At 40.5% G+C, this 19188-nt stretch overlaps 1 protein-coding gene across 2 annotated transcripts in view; it reads right to left on the minus strand.

The window, feature by feature from the left end:
• Positions 1-19188, minus strand: part of SYT9 (synaptotagmin 9) — a 212123-nt gene that overhangs the window by 119114 nt on the left and 73821 nt on the right. For both annotated transcript variants that reach the window (XM_040258469.1, XM_040258470.1), the window contains exon 3: positions 16016-16562. In XM_040258469.1, coding sequence (XP_040114403.1) covers positions 16016-16562 — 547 coding nt within the window. The remainder of the gene's footprint in view (positions 1-16015; positions 16563-19188) is intronic.

Consider the following 19188-nt stretch of genomic DNA (forward strand, 5'->3'; position numbering starts at 1 on the left):
ACAAGTAAAAGGGGAACTGTAGAGAAAAGTCAAAAGAACCAAAAAGGAAAGTAGCAAAAAGCACCTATTTATTCATGCATGGTATAACTGTCAATGTGCAAAACTCAAAAACCTCTGTGGTCACAATCTTAAAGTGAAGTCACTCAGTCATGTCTGACTCTTCGCGACCCCATGGTCTATAGGGTCCATGGAATTCTCCAGGCCAGAGTACTGGAGTGGGTAGCTGTTCCCTTCTCTAGGGGATCTTCCCAACCCAGGGATTGAACCCAGGTCTCCCACATTACAGGCAGATTCTTTAAGCCCAGACTTAAAGTATGCAGCAATACCAAGTGGTAGAGAGAACACTGACTGAGATGGGCTTATGCACTGCTGCTGGGACATACTGCGCAACATGGGGAACATGGCCAATGTTTCATAATAACTGTAAATGGAGTGTAATCTTTAAAAATTATATTAACAAAAGAGGTAGTATTTTAATTCAGTGACACTATTCCTAGGTATACATCTAGAGAAATTCTTCCATATATTACCAGGAGACATCTATAAAACATACACATATAGCAGCATTTTCTAAAATAGAAAAAAAAATTAATTCAGATAACCATTGACTATAGACCAGATAAGTAAAATCTGGTACATCACACAATGAAATGCTAAAACACCCTGCGGGGCGGTGGGGGGTGGGGGGGGGGGTGGGGGGCAGAGAACTGGCAGTCTGGCAGTGTGCAGGTGAATGTAAGAGACTCAATACACATAATACTGAATGTAACAGTTTGCAGAATAAATATGATTTATCACATAAATTTCAAAAATAGGCAAAATAGAACAACCTATTCTTATGTGGTAAAACGATTTAAAAACAAGGGAATTACAGACATGAAATTCAATATGCTGATTACCCGGGAGGCAAAGCTTGGGGACAGAGGAGGCGCACACAGGGAGCTTCAAAGAGACTGATAATGTTCTCTTTTGTCAGCTAAACTCTAGACTGACAGATACACATTTTTTTTTTATTATTATTTTTAAATCATACATATGAAACCAAGCAGGACCCTGTGGGGTCTCCCCAGGGACAGAGCCCTCCCCCACCCCAACGTCCTCCACTTCTTGTCTTTAGAAAAGCTTAGGCCTCCTGGCCTTTTCGCTGAGCTCCAAAGAGCAAATTTAATCAGAGAAGTGAAAAAAATGCAGGAACAAAGGAAAACAGTCAAGTAAGTGAAAACAGTACTAGTTTGGCCATAAAACAAAGTCAAGGACCTTTTATTTCTTCTTTAAAGGTTTTAATAATATTTTGAGCCATATCCTTGAGTTGTTTTGCAGACACGAAGACCCTCAGCAGGAAGAAGAAGTTATCTGCATGATGACCACAAGCTCAATGACTCCAGACAATCTGGAACCAGAAGATTAATGATGCTAACTTTCGAAATACCACCCCGTTACCCCACCACCAACCGATCAGAAGGATATCCATGAGTTGATGAGGCACCTTGCAGGCCCCACCCCAATGTATCTTTTAAATGCACTTCCCTAAAAGCCACTGGGGAGTTCTGGCCTTTTGAGCATGAGCTGCCAGTTATTCTTGCTTGACCCTACACTAGGTGCCTTGCAATAAACACTGTATTTTCCCTCACCACAAACTGGTGTCAGCAGACTGGCTTTACTGCACACAGGGCAGCTGGACCCAATTGGTTCAGTAACACATATACATTATACATACTATTGTATATGTCACATGTTTCATTTAAAAGAGCAAATGCATTGTCCTGGCACTTAAACTATGATAAAAGCTATCAAAGTCAATTTGCCAGAGACCTATAGCTTTACTGATCCCTTCCTTCAGATGTTCTTTTCTGCAGTTTTGCCCCTTTTCACTCTCTCTGAATAATCTAAATAACCAGGGGATAGTATGTGTGAAGGATCATGAATGGGAAAAACGGTAGGGTGGACTTCAGTGGGCTCACAGGAAGATACAGCTCATTAGACCCCAGTGATAGTTGAAATCCACCCACATTCACATTATAGAAGGAATCTGGCTTCTCTGCTGCCAGCTGGAAACCAGGGTTTTCTGTGAAGCTTTTCACACAGTTGGTTTCTTAGAATCAGTTAGCCTTAGTGTTTTCAGCACTGCATGCCATGGTACTGAGCAGGCTTCTATCAGCTGGCACCAGCTTGCCAGAACCAATATGAGCATCTTTTGCCAACTCCACCTTCAGTGATGTCTCATTGGTAGCTTGAAATCAGCCCTTCTGGGAGGGGAAATGAGCAAATGCTACAAATCAGGTCCCCTTCTCATTGCCCAACTCCAGCCAGTTGTTAATACATCTATGAAACCACTGAATGTGACAAAGTTGTAGAGTCCTATGATAACAACTTAAGACTCACAGTATAATGGAGTGAAACAGAATTAAATTAACACACTTCTTCAGTCAGGAGACTGCTTGCCCCATGTGCATTCAACTGTGAGAAGCAAGCATCCTGGGCTTCCCTGATTACTTTCATCTTTCCTGAGTGGTTCCAAGTATCCACATTTATCAGGTATAGAAATGGCCCCAGGGCCCTGGCAGATGGAACAGGGAGACTCCTAAATCAACTACTGCAAAATATTAGACTTTGCAACCACTCACAAAGTCCAATTTTTGTGGAAACGCGAGGTTTTAAAATTTATAACATTAAAAGAAGGTCTGTATGCTCAGTCACTCAGTCATGTCCGACTCTTTGAAACCCCATGGTTTCAAAGCCTGCTTCCTGCCAGGCTTCTCTGTCCATGGGACTTTCCAGGCAAGAATACTGGAATGGGTTGCCATTTCCTCCTCTAGGGGATCTTCCCAATCCAGGGGTCAAACCCACTTCTCCTGTGTCACCTGCATTGCAGGCAGATTCTCTACCACTGAGCCACCAGAAGCCAGCAAAAGAAGGTCTATGCTGCTGTAAAGTACACCCTATCCTTTTATGAACTGGGATCGATACTGGCAAAGAGGGAACCTTGTGACTTCTACTGGTACCATGTGAGAGCTCTAGCACCTCCTCCAATTTAGAGTCTAGCTGAGAGGAACAGAGGTCCTAGAGAAAGTCTCTTAACCACTTTCTATGTGAGCCATGGACAGAAATTCCTGAAGTGCTCACTGCCTATTTCCCAGGGAGCCAGTGATGAGTGGGGTATACTAAAACTGCAAATGGCATGTAGACACAGCAGTCAACGCTCACCAGACCACTAAACTCACTCCCTCACAACTCCAGCCTTCCCCAGATACTGTATCCTCTCGCTGACTGATACACATGCTACGAAACTGCATTATATACTATTATTGATTGATCTGGTTTCAACAGTTGAGAACTTTAATTAAACTACCATTTTTACACTCAATAATTGCCTTTTGTTTCTTCACAGGCAGGCGTGAGGATTAATTTTTATTTGACTGCTACCATTTATAAAACTCACAATCTCCTTAGAGAAATAAAGAACAAAATTTAAAAATTAGTTAACAGATTCAGCTTTGCATAACATTTCCCCAAACAAACCAGTCCCTACAGCCTCACCAGATTAGCCCCTCATGAGAAACTTCATTTTAGTCAGTTAGTGCTTATTAATTATTATCATTTCCAGATATAATTTCAGAGGCTAAGCACAGAGTAGTGAACAAGCTGGTAAGGTCTTTGTACTTACAGGTCTAACAGGGAAGAAAGAAAATTGAACAAATACATAAAGTATAATGACATAAGAACAAAATCTGTAACTATGTATGGTGACATGTTAACTAGACTTACTATGCTTATCATTTGGCAATATATACAAACACAAATGATTATGTTGTACACCTGAAACTAATGTTATTTGTCATTTATACTTCAATTAAATCTTTTAATAAAACATATACATTATTCACATAACAACAATAATAAGAGTAAATAAACATGCATTTTAAAGTCTTATATATATGGACAAAAAGACATGACGATATAATAATAGCAATATAGAATATCATGGGAGCATGACCAGAAAAACTTATCCCAGTCCAGGGCTCATATAAGAGTTGTTCAAGGAAGTGGCATTTAAGTTGGAATCTAAAAGCTTAGTATGAAATTAACCAGGAAAAGAGGGGAAAGAAAAGTAAAACAGCCTATATGGTAATTTTGAGACATCTTTTCTTGAACAGACTAAAATGGCTATTGAAAAACAATGTGAAGCCCTATTTGGCCATGATTCAGCTACGTGACCCTGGCTGACTCAATGGCCCTCCACTTCAGTTTAATGTGCTAAATGAAGATTTTGGATTACAGGATCTCTTAAGGCTCTTTCTCTATTGGACTATGAGGCACTTAACTATGAGGCAGTTACGTTAATAAATAATAGATACACATATACATAGATTATTATTTAGTTAGTGCAAGTGAAAAGTGCTTTTTTGAAGAGGCCTTGAGCAACCGAAATCAGATTGATTATATTCTTTACAGCCAAAGATGGAGAAGCTCTACACACTCAACAAAAACAAGACCAGGAGCTGACTGTGGCTCAGATCATGAACTCCTTATTGCCAAATTCAGACTTAAATTGAAGAAAGTAGGGAAAACTACTAGACCATTCAGGTATGACCTATATCAAAACCCTTATGATTTTACAGTGGAAGTGAGAAATAGATTTAAGGGACTAGATCTGATAGACAGAGTGCCTGAGGAACTATGGACGGAGGTTCATGACACTGTACAAGAGACAGGGATCAAGACCATCCCCATGGAAAAGAAATGCAAAAAAGCAAAATGGCTGTCTGAGGAGGCCTCATAAATAGCTGTGAAAAGAAAGAAGTGAAAAGCAAAGGAGAAAAGAAAAGATATAAGCATCTGAATGCAGAGCTCCAAAGAATATCAAGGAGAGATAAGAAAGCCTTCCTCAGAGATCAATGCAAAGAAATAGAGTAAAACAACAGAATGGGAAAGACTAGAGATCTCTTCAAGAAAATTAGAGATACCAAGGGAACATTTCATGCAAAGATGGGCTCAATAAAGAACAGAAATGGTATGGACCTAACAGAAGCAGAAGATATTAAGAAGAGGTGGCAAGAATACACAGAAGAACTGTACAAAAAAGATCTTCACGACCCACAAAATCACGATGGTGTGATCACTCACCTAGAGCCAGACATCCTGGAATGCGAAGTCAAGTGGGCCTTAGAAAGCATCACTACGAACAAAGCTAGTGGAGGTGATGGAATTCCAGTTGATCTATTTCAAATCCTGAAAGATGATGCTGTGAAAGTGCTGCACTCAATATGTCAGCAAATTTGGAAAACTCAGCAGTGGCCACAGGACTGGAAAAGGTCAGTTTTCATTCCAATCCCAAAGAAAAGCAATGTCGAAGAATGCTCAAACTACTGCACAATTGCACTCATCTCACATGCTAGTAAAGTAATGCTCAAAATTCTCCAAGCCAGGCTTCAGCAATACGTGAACCGTGAACTTCCAGATGTTCAAGCTGGTTTTAGAAAAGGCAGAAGAACCAGAGATCAAATTGCCAAAGGCAGAGGAACCAGAGATCAAATCGCCAACATCCGTTGGATCATCGAAAAAGCAAGAGAGTTCCAGAAAAACATCTATTTCTGCTTTATTGACTATGCCAAAGCCTTTGACACAATAAACTGTGGAAAATTCTGAAAGATATGGGAATACCAGACCACCTGACCTGCCTCTTGAGAAACCTATATGCAAGTCAGGAAGCAACAGTTAAAACTGGACATGGAACAACAGACTGGTTCCAAATAGGAAAAGGAGTACGTCAAGGCTGTATATTGTCACCCTGCTTATTTAACTTCTATGTAGAGTACATCATGAGAAACTCTGGGCTGGAAGAAGCACAAGCTAGAGTCAAGATTGCCAGGAGAAATATCAATAATCTCAGATATGCAGATGACACCACCCTATGGCAGAAAGTGAAGAGGAACTAAAAAGCCTCTTGATGAAAGTGAAAGAGATAGAAAAAGTTGGCTTAAAGCTCAACATTCAGAAAACAAAAATTATGGCATCTGGTTCCATCACTTCATGGGAAATAGATGGGGAAAGAGTGGAAACAGTGTCAGACTTTATTTTTTGGGGCTCCAAAATCACTGCAGATGGTGACTGCAGCCATGAAACTAAAAGACGCTTACTCCTTGGAAGAAAAGTTATGACCAACCTAGATAGCATATTCAAAAGCAGAGACATTACTTTGCCAACAAAGGTCCGCCTAGTCAAGGCTATGGTTTTTCTAGTGGTCATGTATGGATGTTGGACTGTGAGAAAGCTGAGTGCAGAAGCATTGATGCTTTTGAACTGTGGTGTGGGAGAAGACTCTTGAGAGCCCCTTAGACTGCAAGGAGATCCAACCAGTCCATTCTAAAGGAGATAAGTCCTGGGTGTTCATTGGAAGGACTGATGTTGAAGCTGAAACTCCAATACTTTGGCCACCTGATGAGAAGTGACTCATTTGAAAAGACCCTGATGTTGGGCAAGATTGAAGGCAGGAGGAGAAGAGGAGGACACAGGATGAGATGGTTGGATGGCATCAGTGACTCGATGGACATGAGTTTGAGTAAGCTCTGGGAGTTGGTAATGGACAGGGAAGTCTGGCATGCTGCAGTCCGTGGTTGCAAAGAGTCCAAAATGACTGAGCAACTGAACTGAACTGAAGCAAAAGAAAAAACTTTCAGTTCGAACTGTTAATACAAGGGTGTACTTACACTGTTAGGAGTCTATATCCAGCCTACTTTGTTGTAAAAAAAAAAAAAAGACCCAAGCTCAATAATTTAAAATTAGTCCATGTTGGTAGTTCTCCTAGGTACTTGGTAGAAGCAATCACAAATAATATCTCAAGGAATGAACTTTATATTAAAAGCTTGAAAGTGTCTACTGATAAAGTTCTAAGCTAGATGAGCTCACAATCACAAATAACTAAAGCCAAGAGTCAACAAGGCACAATGAGTAAGAGCTGATGGAAATGTCAAACAAAAGAAGCAGAGCTGCAAAGATTACAGCTATTGGAATTATGGACAGCAGAGTATAAAATGATGCTAAAGCTGAAACTCCAGTACTTTGGCCACCTCATGCGAAGAGTTGACTCATTGGAAAAGACTCTGATGCTGGGAGGGATTGGGGGCAGGAGGAGAAGGGGACGACCGAGGATGAGATAGCTGGATGGCATCACTGACTCGATGGACGTGAGTCTGAGTGAATTCCGGGAGTTGGTGATGGACAGGGAGGCCTGGTGTGCTGAGATTCATGGGGTGGCAAAGAGTCGGACATGACTGAGTGACTGAACTGAACTGAACATAAAATACTTATATATGAAATTATAAAAAAAAATGAAAGCATGTTAAAAAAGAGAGAGGCTCTCAAATATATATTAGGCAAATGTGAAAATGCAGAGAATAAATACTTCTACAAATGGAAATAAGTAAATGGCCAAGACTTTCCCAGAACTGGTAACAGGAAACAATCTCAGATTCAGGAAACCCAGCAAACCCTAATCAGGATAAATAAAGGTCCACTTAGCAGTGTTACAGTTAAACTACAGAACACTAAACAAGAAAGCAAGATCTGAAACCAGTAAGAAAGAAAAGAAAAACTACATACGAAGGAATAAATCTTAGACTAAATGTTGACTTCTCTGAAGGAACTGATGGTTGGAAAACTATGGGATGATAGCTATACAATGCCAAAATCAGAGTAAATTGAGATTTTTATTCCCCAAGCCCCAGTTTTTACATCCTGAAAAATGATCTAAGAATGACAGCAAAATAAAGACGTATTCAGGATATTCGGGACTATGGCTTTCAGTTTAAGGTTACTGCCAGCCTATGGATACTCCAAGGAAGGCATCCAGGGGAATAAATATCCTGAACCCACTCTCCTCCATTCCTTATTTTCTGAACTTAATGGGGTCGCAAAGAGTCAGATGTGACTTCGCGACTGAACAACAACAACAAATCAGAAGCCAGAGACTAAAGGGAGCCTTTTCAGTTTGAAGAAAAATAAACAAAAATCCCAAAGTGTCTGCTGCTGCCAGCTGCTGCCAAGTCGCTTCAGTTGTGTCCGACTCTGTGCAACCCCATAGACAGCAGCCCACCAGGCTCCCCCATCCCTGGGATTCTCCAGGCAAGAACACTGGAGTGGGTTGCCATTTCCTTCTCCAGTGCATAGAAGTGAGAAGTGAAAGGGAAGTCGCTCAGTCGTGTCCGACTCTGTGCGACCCCATAGACGGCAGCCCACCAGGCTCCTCCGTACATGGGATTTTCTGGGCAAGAGTACTGGAGTGGGGTGCCATTGCCTTCCCCAAAGTGTCTAGGGGCACTGAATAGGAACAAATGGGAGGCATTCAAAATCATTCTCTCAAACAGATTATTATTTTTTTGGTTAAGCTGCATGGCATGTAGGATCTTAGTTCCCCGACTAGGGGCTGAACCCTCGCCCCCTACAGTGGAGGTGCAGAGTAATGATCACTGGACAGCCAGAGAAGTCCCCCAGTTTTTTTTTTTTTTTTGCTCAGTAATTAAGCCATTTATTCAATAACTTACTAAGCACTTGTTGTCTGCCACTGCACAAAGAGAAAAGGAAAGACATGGTACCTGTCCTCATGGAATTTCTGTAACAGTGGACATGTAAGGGGAATTAGCAGTCTCCTTGTTCCACACATCACTACACTGCTGCGGCTAAGTCGCTTCAGTCGTGTCCGACTCTGTGCGACCCCATAGATGGCAGCCCACCAGGCTCCCCCATCCCTGGGATTCTCCAGGCAAGAACACTGGAGTGGGTTGCCATTTCCTTCTCCCCAAATAGTTTTATAAATCAAGAATTACCATGATTTCAAGCCATTCAAGAAAGTGAATTACACATATCGCTCATGAGCCAGATGCAAAAAATGCTAAACAAAATAGCAAACTGAACTCAGCAATGTGTAAAACACAATATATCAAGGCAAGTCTGGATCATATTAAGAATACGAGACTGACTTAAAATTAGAAAATGATCAATGTCACTGGCCAAAATAGTAGATTAGAATGAAAAAAAAGAAACCCAGAAGATCATAGCATTTGATAAAATGAATGTGTGTGATAAAAAGGCTTAGGTACAGGGAACCCTTGTACACTATGGGTGGGAATGTAAGCTGGTGCTGCCACTACAGAGAACAGTAGGAAGGTTCCTTAAAAAACTGAAAATAGAGCTGCTACATGATCCCGCAATCCCACTGCTGGACATACATCCAGAGAAAGTGAAAAACGCAGCTAGAAAAGATACATGACTGCAGCGCTATCCACAACACCCAAGAGATGGAAACAATACAGGCGCTCATCAACAAACAGCTGGATTAAGCTGTGGTATATATCCAATGGAATATTACTCAGCCATAAAAATGACAAATATTGCCATTTGAAGTAACATAGATGAACCTAGGAAAATTATGCTTAGTGAAGTCATACAGAGAAAGACAAATAGTACGATGGTATCACTTACATATGTAATCTAAAAAATAATACAAATGAATCTATATACAAAATAGAAACACACTCATAGGCAAGAGAAAACAAACTATGGTTACCAAAGGAGGGAGGGACAATTAGGAATATGGAGTTAACAAACACAAATACTATACATAAAAAATTAAGAAGGATTTACTGAATTGCACAAGGAATTATATTCAATATCTTATAATAACTTATAATGGAATATAATCATAACTGAATCACTATGCTGTAAACCTGAAACTAACACAGTATTATTAATCAACTATACTTCAATTTAATTAGAGGTTCAGTGAACTAGGAAGAGAGGCATACATTAAAAAAAAATTATTTATTTAGCTGTGCCACGTCTTAACTGTGGTACATGGGATCTTTGACCTTCATTGTGGAATGTGTGATCTTTACTTGTGGCATGCAAACTCTTAGTTGCAGCATGTGGGTTCTTGTTTGCTGACTAGTGATTGAAACCTGGTCCCTTCATTGGGAGACCAAAGTCTTAGGCACTGGACCACCAGGGAAGTCCTTGAGGAATACATTCTTGACATGATAGACATCCATGATGTAGATGATATAGATATGATACATCTATATCAAAACCATACTGAATGGGAATGTTAACGACATTCCATTTAAAAGAAGGAACAAGTCAAGAATGACTAGCACCACAATTATTATTTAGCATTGTATGGGAAATTCCAGTCTGTCCGCTAAATTAAAAATAAGTACACAGATTAGAAAAAAATAACTATCATAATTCACATGACTGATTATCTACAAAGAAAATTCAGAAGAGTCTATAAATTATAAAAGTAAGAAGAGCTTTACAAAATGGCTAAATAGAAGATAAACATACAAAATTTAAACTGCATTACTATACAGCAACAAGAGTTAGAAAATGCAATTTTAGAAAAGATACTACTTAAAATAACAAAAAGTAAGATACCTGGTAATCAAACTAACAAAATATTTGACACATGAAAGACATCATCATGTAGAAAAGTATAAGCTTTGCATGAAAGACTTTAAAGGAGAACTAAATAAATGGAGAGATGTACCATGATCATGAATAGGAAGACTCAGTATCACAAAAGATGTAAAAATTCCATGAATTTACCTATAGACATCATAGAAGTTCAAACAAACACCAGAAAGAAATTTTAATTTGACAATATGATTCTAACATTTTTGAGGAAAGCCGAGTGTCAGCTATGATTGAACTGAAGAAAAAGTAGGCTGGATGAGTTTCTCTTCTAGACATTAAAGCTTATCATAGAATGGTAGTAATTTACAAATAGTGCTATTGGTAGAGACATTCAAACAGAAACACGGATAAAAGAGAATTCAGAAACAGACTCTTCATATATAGAGATGTAGTCAGGATTGAGCTTATACTGCAGATTATTGGGAAAATATGCCAGAAAATTGCTTATTCATATAGAAAAAGAAGTATGGATGTCTTATGGACTGAATGTTTGTATCCCTCAAATTCATACTGAAGTCCTAACCCCCAGTGACTGTAGCCATGATATTAAAAGACGCTTCCTCCTTGGAAGAAAAGCTATGACCAACCTGGATAGCATATTAAAAAGCAGAGACATTACTTTGCCAACAAAGGTCAGTCTAGTCAAAGCTATGGTTTTACAGTAGTCATGTATAGATGTGAGAGTTGGACCCTAAAGAAAGCTGAGTGCTGAAGAATTGATGCTTTTGAACTGTGGTGTTGGAGAAGACTCTTGAGAGTCCCTTGGACTGCAAGGAGATCCAACCAGTCCATCCTAAAGGAAATCAGTATTGAATACTCATTGGAAGGACTGATGCTGAAGCTGAAACTCCAATACTCTGGCCACCTGATGCGAACAACTGACACATTGGAAAAGACCCTGATGCTGGGCAAGATTGAAGGCAGAAGGGGATGACAGAGGATGAGATGGTGGATGGGATCACCGACTCAATGGAAATGAGTTTGAGCAAGCTCTGGGAGTTGGTGATGGACAGGGAAGCCTGGCGTGCAGTAGTCCATGGGGTCACAGAGTCAGACATAACTGAGAGACTGAACTGAACTGACTGAACCCCCACTGTGGTAGTGGGTTCTCTGGGAGGTTATTATGTTTAAATGACATCAGGAAGGTGAGGCCCTCATGGTGAGATTAGTGTCCTTCTAAGAAGAGGAGAGGTGGACTAAAATCATAATTAGGAAAGGCAAAACATTAAAATTTCTAATAAAAACATCAGAAAAATATCTTTATGAATAGGGTAAGAAAGGATTTCTCTTTTTTTTATTTTTTTATTTTATTTTATTTTTTTTAGGATTTCTTAAATAAGATGGAAAAGTGCTAACTTACAATGGAGAATATTGATATATTTTACTGCATTAAATTTAAGAACCTCTACTGATCAAAATACACCATCAAGTGAGTATAAAGGCAGCCATAAATGGAGAGATGATGTTTGTAATACATACAACCAACAAAGGATTGCATCTATATATATAGGGAAAAAAACAATTAAAAGTGCTGAACAAACATTTAGCAAGGAAGGAAATGTGAATGACCAATGAACATATCAAAGGACCATTAACCTTGGCAACCAAGAATACACAAATCATATATTTACATGCACGTTTACATATTAAACAGTGTGACAATCCCAAGAGTCAGTGAGAATGTGGAGCCTTAGGAACTGTCATACCTCAGCGGGAGGATCAACTTGTACAGCCATGATGGAAAAACGAACTTGGCACTGCCTAGAAAACTTGGACGTATGTGTGTATTTCCTCTATCAGGGCTACTTCCTAGAGAAATTAATGCACGTGTGAACCAGGACGTGTGCACAAAACATGTTCTCTGTAGTATTATTCAGAACCATAAAAAAACTAATCACAACCCAAATATCATCAATACAAAAGAACCAATTAATGTATATAACACAATGAAAATTTATACAGTAATGAAAATTAATGAACCATGGCTCCATTCATCTCTGTTGCTAAATGTCACGATCAATGTGGACTGAAATAAAAGGGCAAAGAAGAGCAATGAAAAGCAGAAACAGACAAAACTGAAGAATATATTACCTTACAAATAAAGTTCAGGATAGTGGTTTCCTCTTGGCAGGAATGGGCTAAAAGAGTGTGATGGGGGAGGACAGCCCAGGGGTCATCATCAGCACTTGGTGGAGGTGGTCTGCTCTTCAGCTGAGGGGTGTGCCTGTTCTTATCATCCCCTCATTAGTATGTATACTGTGCGGCATACATGTGTATTATAAAAATGAAACCTTGGTAAATCTCAGACTTTCCTTCTCAGTCTTTGTACAAAGTCACCTTTAAAAAAGCATAGTTAAAACAGCCCCAAATTGTAATTTTTCAAACAAAAATTTCTTAAATGGTAGATTATGAAACAACCTGTAATTCCTTTCTTAGGACATCCTTTCTCCTGCTGGCCATCCAGACACCATCAACGCTCAGAATATTTATTGTTGGCTGAGGGAACAACTGAGAGTTTCAAGGCCTTTAGCCTTAATGGTTTGCCTCCCTGATAAATAATTTGACATTCTCCTCAACTCTAGGGAAGCCCAGGATTCTCCATCAGTGGAGTCTCCCACCACAGTCATGGCAAAGGGTGACGATGGCAGTGATCTCAGGACCCAGAGGCCTCTGCAGGCCCCCATTCGTTACTTTCACCCCATGGGAGACTGCTTCAGGAGTCCTGCCCACCAAGGGTCAGTTTATGCAGACTTTCATCAGCCACTGCGCACTCCGTGTTATGCTCCCCACAAAATCTCTAGAAGGCAGCTCACAGCAGGATCCCTGATGAGATTTCTAATAACCACTCCAGTTATTTTATGGAATCCTAGAATCCATTAGTCAAAAAGTTAAAAAAAGATGTCACACTAGATGACGTGACTGATGCCTCTGTACCAAGGCTCATCATTGTTGGCCAGAAGTCTCTTAGCTTACACACAGGCGATTTGATAAGAACTCCAGTGAGATGGTTCATTCTTGAGCCATTCGATGCTTAATATCAGCAGCCTGCCCCCACTGCCCTCTTTTTTTAAGTTCCTAGCACTGCCTTCTGATTTTGCCAGTTGGGATTTAGGATACAACCCCTGCCACCAACAGCAACCATTTTTGGGTTTACAAATATCACAACCTTTCAAGTTTTAAGAGATGTGTTCCTTCCCCAATCTCCTGTCACCTTAATTTCATCATCTGGTGTTCTCTGCTTCTTCTCCAGTTCCTTCTTTTCTTTCCTCATCATTATAATAAAGGCCAGCAAAACTCCATGCTTCACTTTGCTTATTTGAGTAGCAGGACAAAGTTGGCCTGCTATCACACAGCACGTAAAGAGAAGGTGTCCCTTGCAACATGAGTCCCCAGTTGACAAACGTGGCTGAGATGGGTCACTGGGCAGAGATTTTGTGTGTTCTCTTCTTGAGTGGATAAGAGTCTTTCACTAAATGGGCTCCAAACTCTAGCTAGATCATTATCCAAGCAGCACAAGAATTATGGTGCTTGGTGTCTTGGATGCCAAGGCAGAGAAAGAGAATGATATTCCCTTCAGAAGATGAGCTAACAAAGTTACCTGAGCAAATGTGCACAGGGAAAAGACACAAGTGGTCTTAAAATATCAGAGTCCCCTAAGATGGCACAATTTTCCTTTCTATTTCAGGAGTGTCAGTACCCCTCTGCAGGATAGTAAAACAGATGCAAATGGAGTGAAAATACCACCATTGTGATCTCATGTCTAGATGTAAACATGGATATAAGGCAACAATACACAGTACTTCTGCCCTCTCTCCTGGGCTCTAAAAAAGGATTTGACCTTGTATAGATTAGTTTTGTCAATATCTGTAGATCTTTTCAGACAGATCTCCTTGCAACTTTGATTCTGTATTTTAAAATGTGGTGCCAACTCTTCTCCATCATTCTCACTTCTGGGATTAAAGCTGAAGATGTGATGATCATAAGAAATGTTCCTGAGCTGACCTGAGACCATGGCAAGGGCTTAATGCTCTCAGAGAGTCAGGCAACATGCCCTCAGCTACAGATAAAAGCTAATAGGATGCCAGGATCCACTTAACACAAACAAACCTAAGAAAGTTCTAAAGAAAATAAGGTAAGGAGGGCAGATAATATCTAATGTCTATTAGGGAATTCCTTAGAACCAGGAAGTAGAAAAGAGAGAATGTTACTTTTCAATATTGCTTTCATGAGTAATTCTTAGAAACCACAAAATGAGTATTGTGAAAGGCTTCTTTCTGGAAAGGTACAAGGAGGTTTCCAGAAAAACATCTACTTCTGCTTCATTGACTAGGCTAAAACCTTGGACTGTGTGGATCACAACAAACTGTGGAAAATTCTTAAAGAGATGGGAATACCACACCACCATACCTGTCTCCTGAGAAACCTGCATGAAGGTCAGGAAGCAGCAGTTAGAACTAGACATGAACAATGGACTGGTTCAAAATTGGAAAAGGAGTATGCCAAGGCTGTGTATTGTCACCCTGCTTATTTAATTTATAGGCAGAGGCTATCATGAGAAATGCTGAGCTGGAAAAAGCACAAGCTAGAATCAAGATTGCCGGGAGAAAATATCAACAACCTCAGATATGCAAATGACACCACCCTTATGGCAGAAAGCAAAGAAGAACTAAAAAGCCTCTTGATGAAAGTGAAAGAGGAGAGTGAAAAAGTTGGCTTAAAACTCAATATTCAAAAAACTAAGATCATGGCATCTGGTCCCATCCCTTCATGGCAATTAGATGGGAAAACAATGGAAAGAGTGACAGACTTTATTTTCTTGGTCTCCAGAATCACTGCAGATGGTGACCGCAGGTGTGAAATTAAAAGACGCTCCTTGGAAGAAAAGTTATGACCAACCTAGACAGCATATTAAAAAGCAGAGACCTTTCTTTGTCAACAAAGGTCCATCTAGTCAAAGCTATGGTTTTTCCAGTAGTTGTGTATGTATGTGAGAGTTGGACCATAAAGAAAGCTGAGTACAGAAGAACTGATGCTTTTGAACTGTGGTGTTGGAAGAGACTCCTGAGAGTCCCTTGGATTGCAAGGAGATCAATCCAGTCAATCCTAAAGGAAATCAGTCCTGAATACTCATTGGAAGGACTGATGCTGAAGCTGAAACTCCAATACTTTGGCCACCTGATGAGAACTGACTTGTTAGAAAAGGCCCTGATGCTGGGAAAGACTGAAGGCAGGAGGAAGAAGGGGACAACAGAGGATGGGATGGTTGGATGGCATCACCGACTCAATGGACATGATTTTGAGCAAGCTCCAGGAGCTGGTGAAGGACAGGGAAGTCTGGCACGCTGCAGTCAATGGGATCGCAAAGAACTGGACACGACTGAGTGACTAAACTGAAGAAGGAGATCTGAAGCAATAGCTTTAAGTACAGTGAGATAAATTTTGTACTCTACCCCTCAAATAAAATAAGGTGTAACTAATCTGTTTGCATGCTGACCAAAAAGCTCCCCCCTCCCCACCCTCAACCAAAATGAAGAAATGTTAGACTCACGTTGGTGACATATTCGATATCCTTCCACAGGATGCACTCCCTGGGAAAATCAGCCAAGTCTAAGAAGTGATCCACCACCACTTGGCCAATTAAGTCATGGCGAGAGAACCTGTCAAAGTCATAGACAGAGAAGTGAAGCTTCCTGGCTGCAAGGTCATTGTAGGGAACTGGAAATAAAAACACTTCATCAAACACTGGGTTCAGGGTCTTTCTGTGAACTTTAGTCTGGTGTTTTGTCTTCCGATCGGGAAGCAAATAGATCTTGACGTAAGGATCTGAAGTTCCAGAAAAGTCCTTGGCGGGCAAGTTGACAGCTTTGTGGATCTTCACTATGAGCTGCTCTAAGTCACAGTCATATTTTAAAATGAAGTTCAGTTTCCCACAGGATTTACTGTTACTCCTTCTCCCGTCATCGTTATCCAATGACCTCTGCTTATATAACTCCGGTTTAATTCGACCAATGCCAGTCAACTGTTCCTGTTTTTGAAGTTGTTGGATATTGAAGTCTGGGTTTGACAGGTTGAGTTGTCTTCGGATTGAATTGTGCCTTGAATGAAGAGCAAGAGAGAACAAAGTTATAACCTCATTAGCTCTGGGTCTTTCACAAACCTGTGCCTGGGATGTAGGTAGACTGCTACATACTATTAAAAGTTCAGATTTGTAGGCTTTTTAAAAATCTAAATTCAAAATGCCTATCAATGTGAGTAGGCTATTCCCCAAGGCTTGAAGCTCAAAACTGAGGCCTGGGCATCTGGAAGTGCTCTTACTAACATGTGACCTTGAAGGGTTTAATGTACTTTCTAAACTGTCTAATATGAAATTAGAGAAGCTTATTCACCTGGTGGGAGGTAAAGATTTGTACAAACTGGTTTAGAAAATAAAATTAATTCTCCTTAATATATAGTATGGTCCTGAAAATGAAATAGCTATGTGGTATCTTAAAAAGATTGGATATTTTTCTAAATTATATAGAATTTCCTGGCACTGGTTTTTAGCCTACTGAGGATTCACATTCTCATGGGATAAATCAAATCATTTCATCACAAGAACATAGTCTTTGCTCTTCTGGAAATGTATGTGACAGGATGCATCTGTTTGTAGGGGATTCTGTTGATTCTGAAAGATACAAGTGCCAGCTCCATGACTGTACTTTCATTGTACCATGTGGGTGACAAGTGATGAGGAGGGAGGGTTTTATTTCTATAATAAACACTGAGACATAAAAATTAAAGGTAAGCTATTATAAATCTATATATGGATTCAGTTAGAGAAGGTTGGACACTGGTATTAACAAATTAAATATTTGCTATCAGAATCTATATTTCACCCTATAAGCTTGCTGGTTCGGGTTAAAAGTTTTCCTGAAAATCTCTTTGCCATATGTATGGGTCCTCACAAACTGAGAGAAGTAGTCATTACATAGAAAGCTGTCTTTAAGGTTATTTTGTTCGTTTTAGTTTCATAGCTATTATATTGTATTTTGTCTCTCAATCACCTCAATTAAAATAGCTCCTCTCCACCAGAAGGTAAAAGGGAATAGTCAAACTGTCTCTGAGGTGTTAGTAAATAGTTGGAGAGACAGAGTAAACACTGGAGTTTGTCTTCTTTTCCTTTCTTTAGACTACTTTATGAAATGAAGGTGCAAATATGGGATTAATAGGCCCTGAAACATATTTGAAATTATTCTCCCTTGTCATACAGATGCTATGATGCTAAACACTTCTCTTCATCCTAAAATACCCTCCTGATTACTAATCACTCACACGGTACAACAAAAGCACAATCACAGAGCTGTCACTTGCACCTGTCACAGCCAACAGTCTACACTCAGCCATACACATTCCCACATGTGCAAAAACTGTGTGGCCTGAATGTTTCTCTTGTGGAATTTTAATTTCTTACAAAGAAATCCACTCACCACCTTAAGTTTTCTCTGTATCTTTTGATTTTTCGAGGATGGAAGAGGAGAGTCGGGTGGACAATGATAAAGCTCTCTGTGCTAGCACCCAGGTCAGTCCCTGTCTAGATGCTGAACCTTTGCAGTGCTAGACTAGAGAGTTTTAATCCTGCTCTACTGGGATTTCTGGGCAGAAAGGCCCCCAGTGGGCAGCAAGCCTCAATCTCCATGCAGGGGTCAGAAGTGGCTGGAACCAGCTTTGGTTTCCTCTGCTGGTGATTTTTCTCTCTAAATTGGGTTCAAACAAGGGCCCTGCTTGAGTCTGGAGTCAGTTCCCACCTATGATGGGCAATCCTGGGTACTATCCAGTTAGTCAGGCTGCTACTGCTGCTGCTAAGTCGCTTCAGTCGTGTCCGACTCTGTGCGACCCTACAGAAGGCAGCCCACCAGGCTCCCCCGTCCCTGGGATTCTCCAGGCAAGAACACTGGAGTGGGTTGCCATTTCCTTTTCCAATGCATGAGAGTGAAAAGTGAAAGTGAAGTCGCTCAGTCGTGTCCGACTCCTAGTGACTCCATGGACTGCGGCCTACCAGGCTCCTCTGTCCATGGGATTTTCCAGGCAAGAGTACTGGAGTGGGGTGCCATTGCCTTCTCCAGAAGTTAGTCAGGGGTGCAGTTTAAGTACTAAAAGCGCATCTTCAAGACCTACTAGATGTGCCGTCTTGGCATAACGTCTACCATGGAACACGGGTCCTGGGTCTACTCCGGTGCAACCCCTGCCACTCTGCTGCCACTTTTCTCCTGAGGTGGTTGCCTGAGCAGACTCTCTGTGCCTAAAAGCTTAACTGTGAGGTTTCTGAGTCATGGCTTTGGCCTCCTCACAGCAGCATTTTGTCTTATCTCTCATCTGCAAGACTAAACCTGCCATGTACACTTCAATTTAAAATATATGAACTTGGCTGCTTGGCAATGGAACATATTCTGTTTTACTGTCACATTTTCTTAGACATGAAATCTGGAGAGAAATAAATCCTACGTGTTCTGTTCTTCTAAACAGAATGGACTGCCAGGGGGTGGAGGGGATGGGCTAGGGAGGGCATTATGCAGAGATTTGTACTTCAAAGACCAAAGTAAGAGCCCATTACCTCAGAATTCAACTGCACAGGAGGACTCCATTCCAAATTCCAAGAGAGCTGAAGATTCTTTTTAAAAATCAAGCACAGGTACGAATACTACTGTTTACCCAAATGTTTTACGCAACTAGTTTCAGTCTCAA

Source organism: Oryx dammah, unplaced genomic scaffold (assembly GCF_014754425.2).
Source record: "Oryx dammah isolate SB20612 unplaced genomic scaffold, SCBI_Odam_1.1 HiC_scaffold_17, whole genome shotgun sequence".
Taxonomy (NCBI): Eukaryota; Metazoa; Chordata; class Mammalia; order Artiodactyla; family Bovidae; genus Oryx; species Oryx dammah.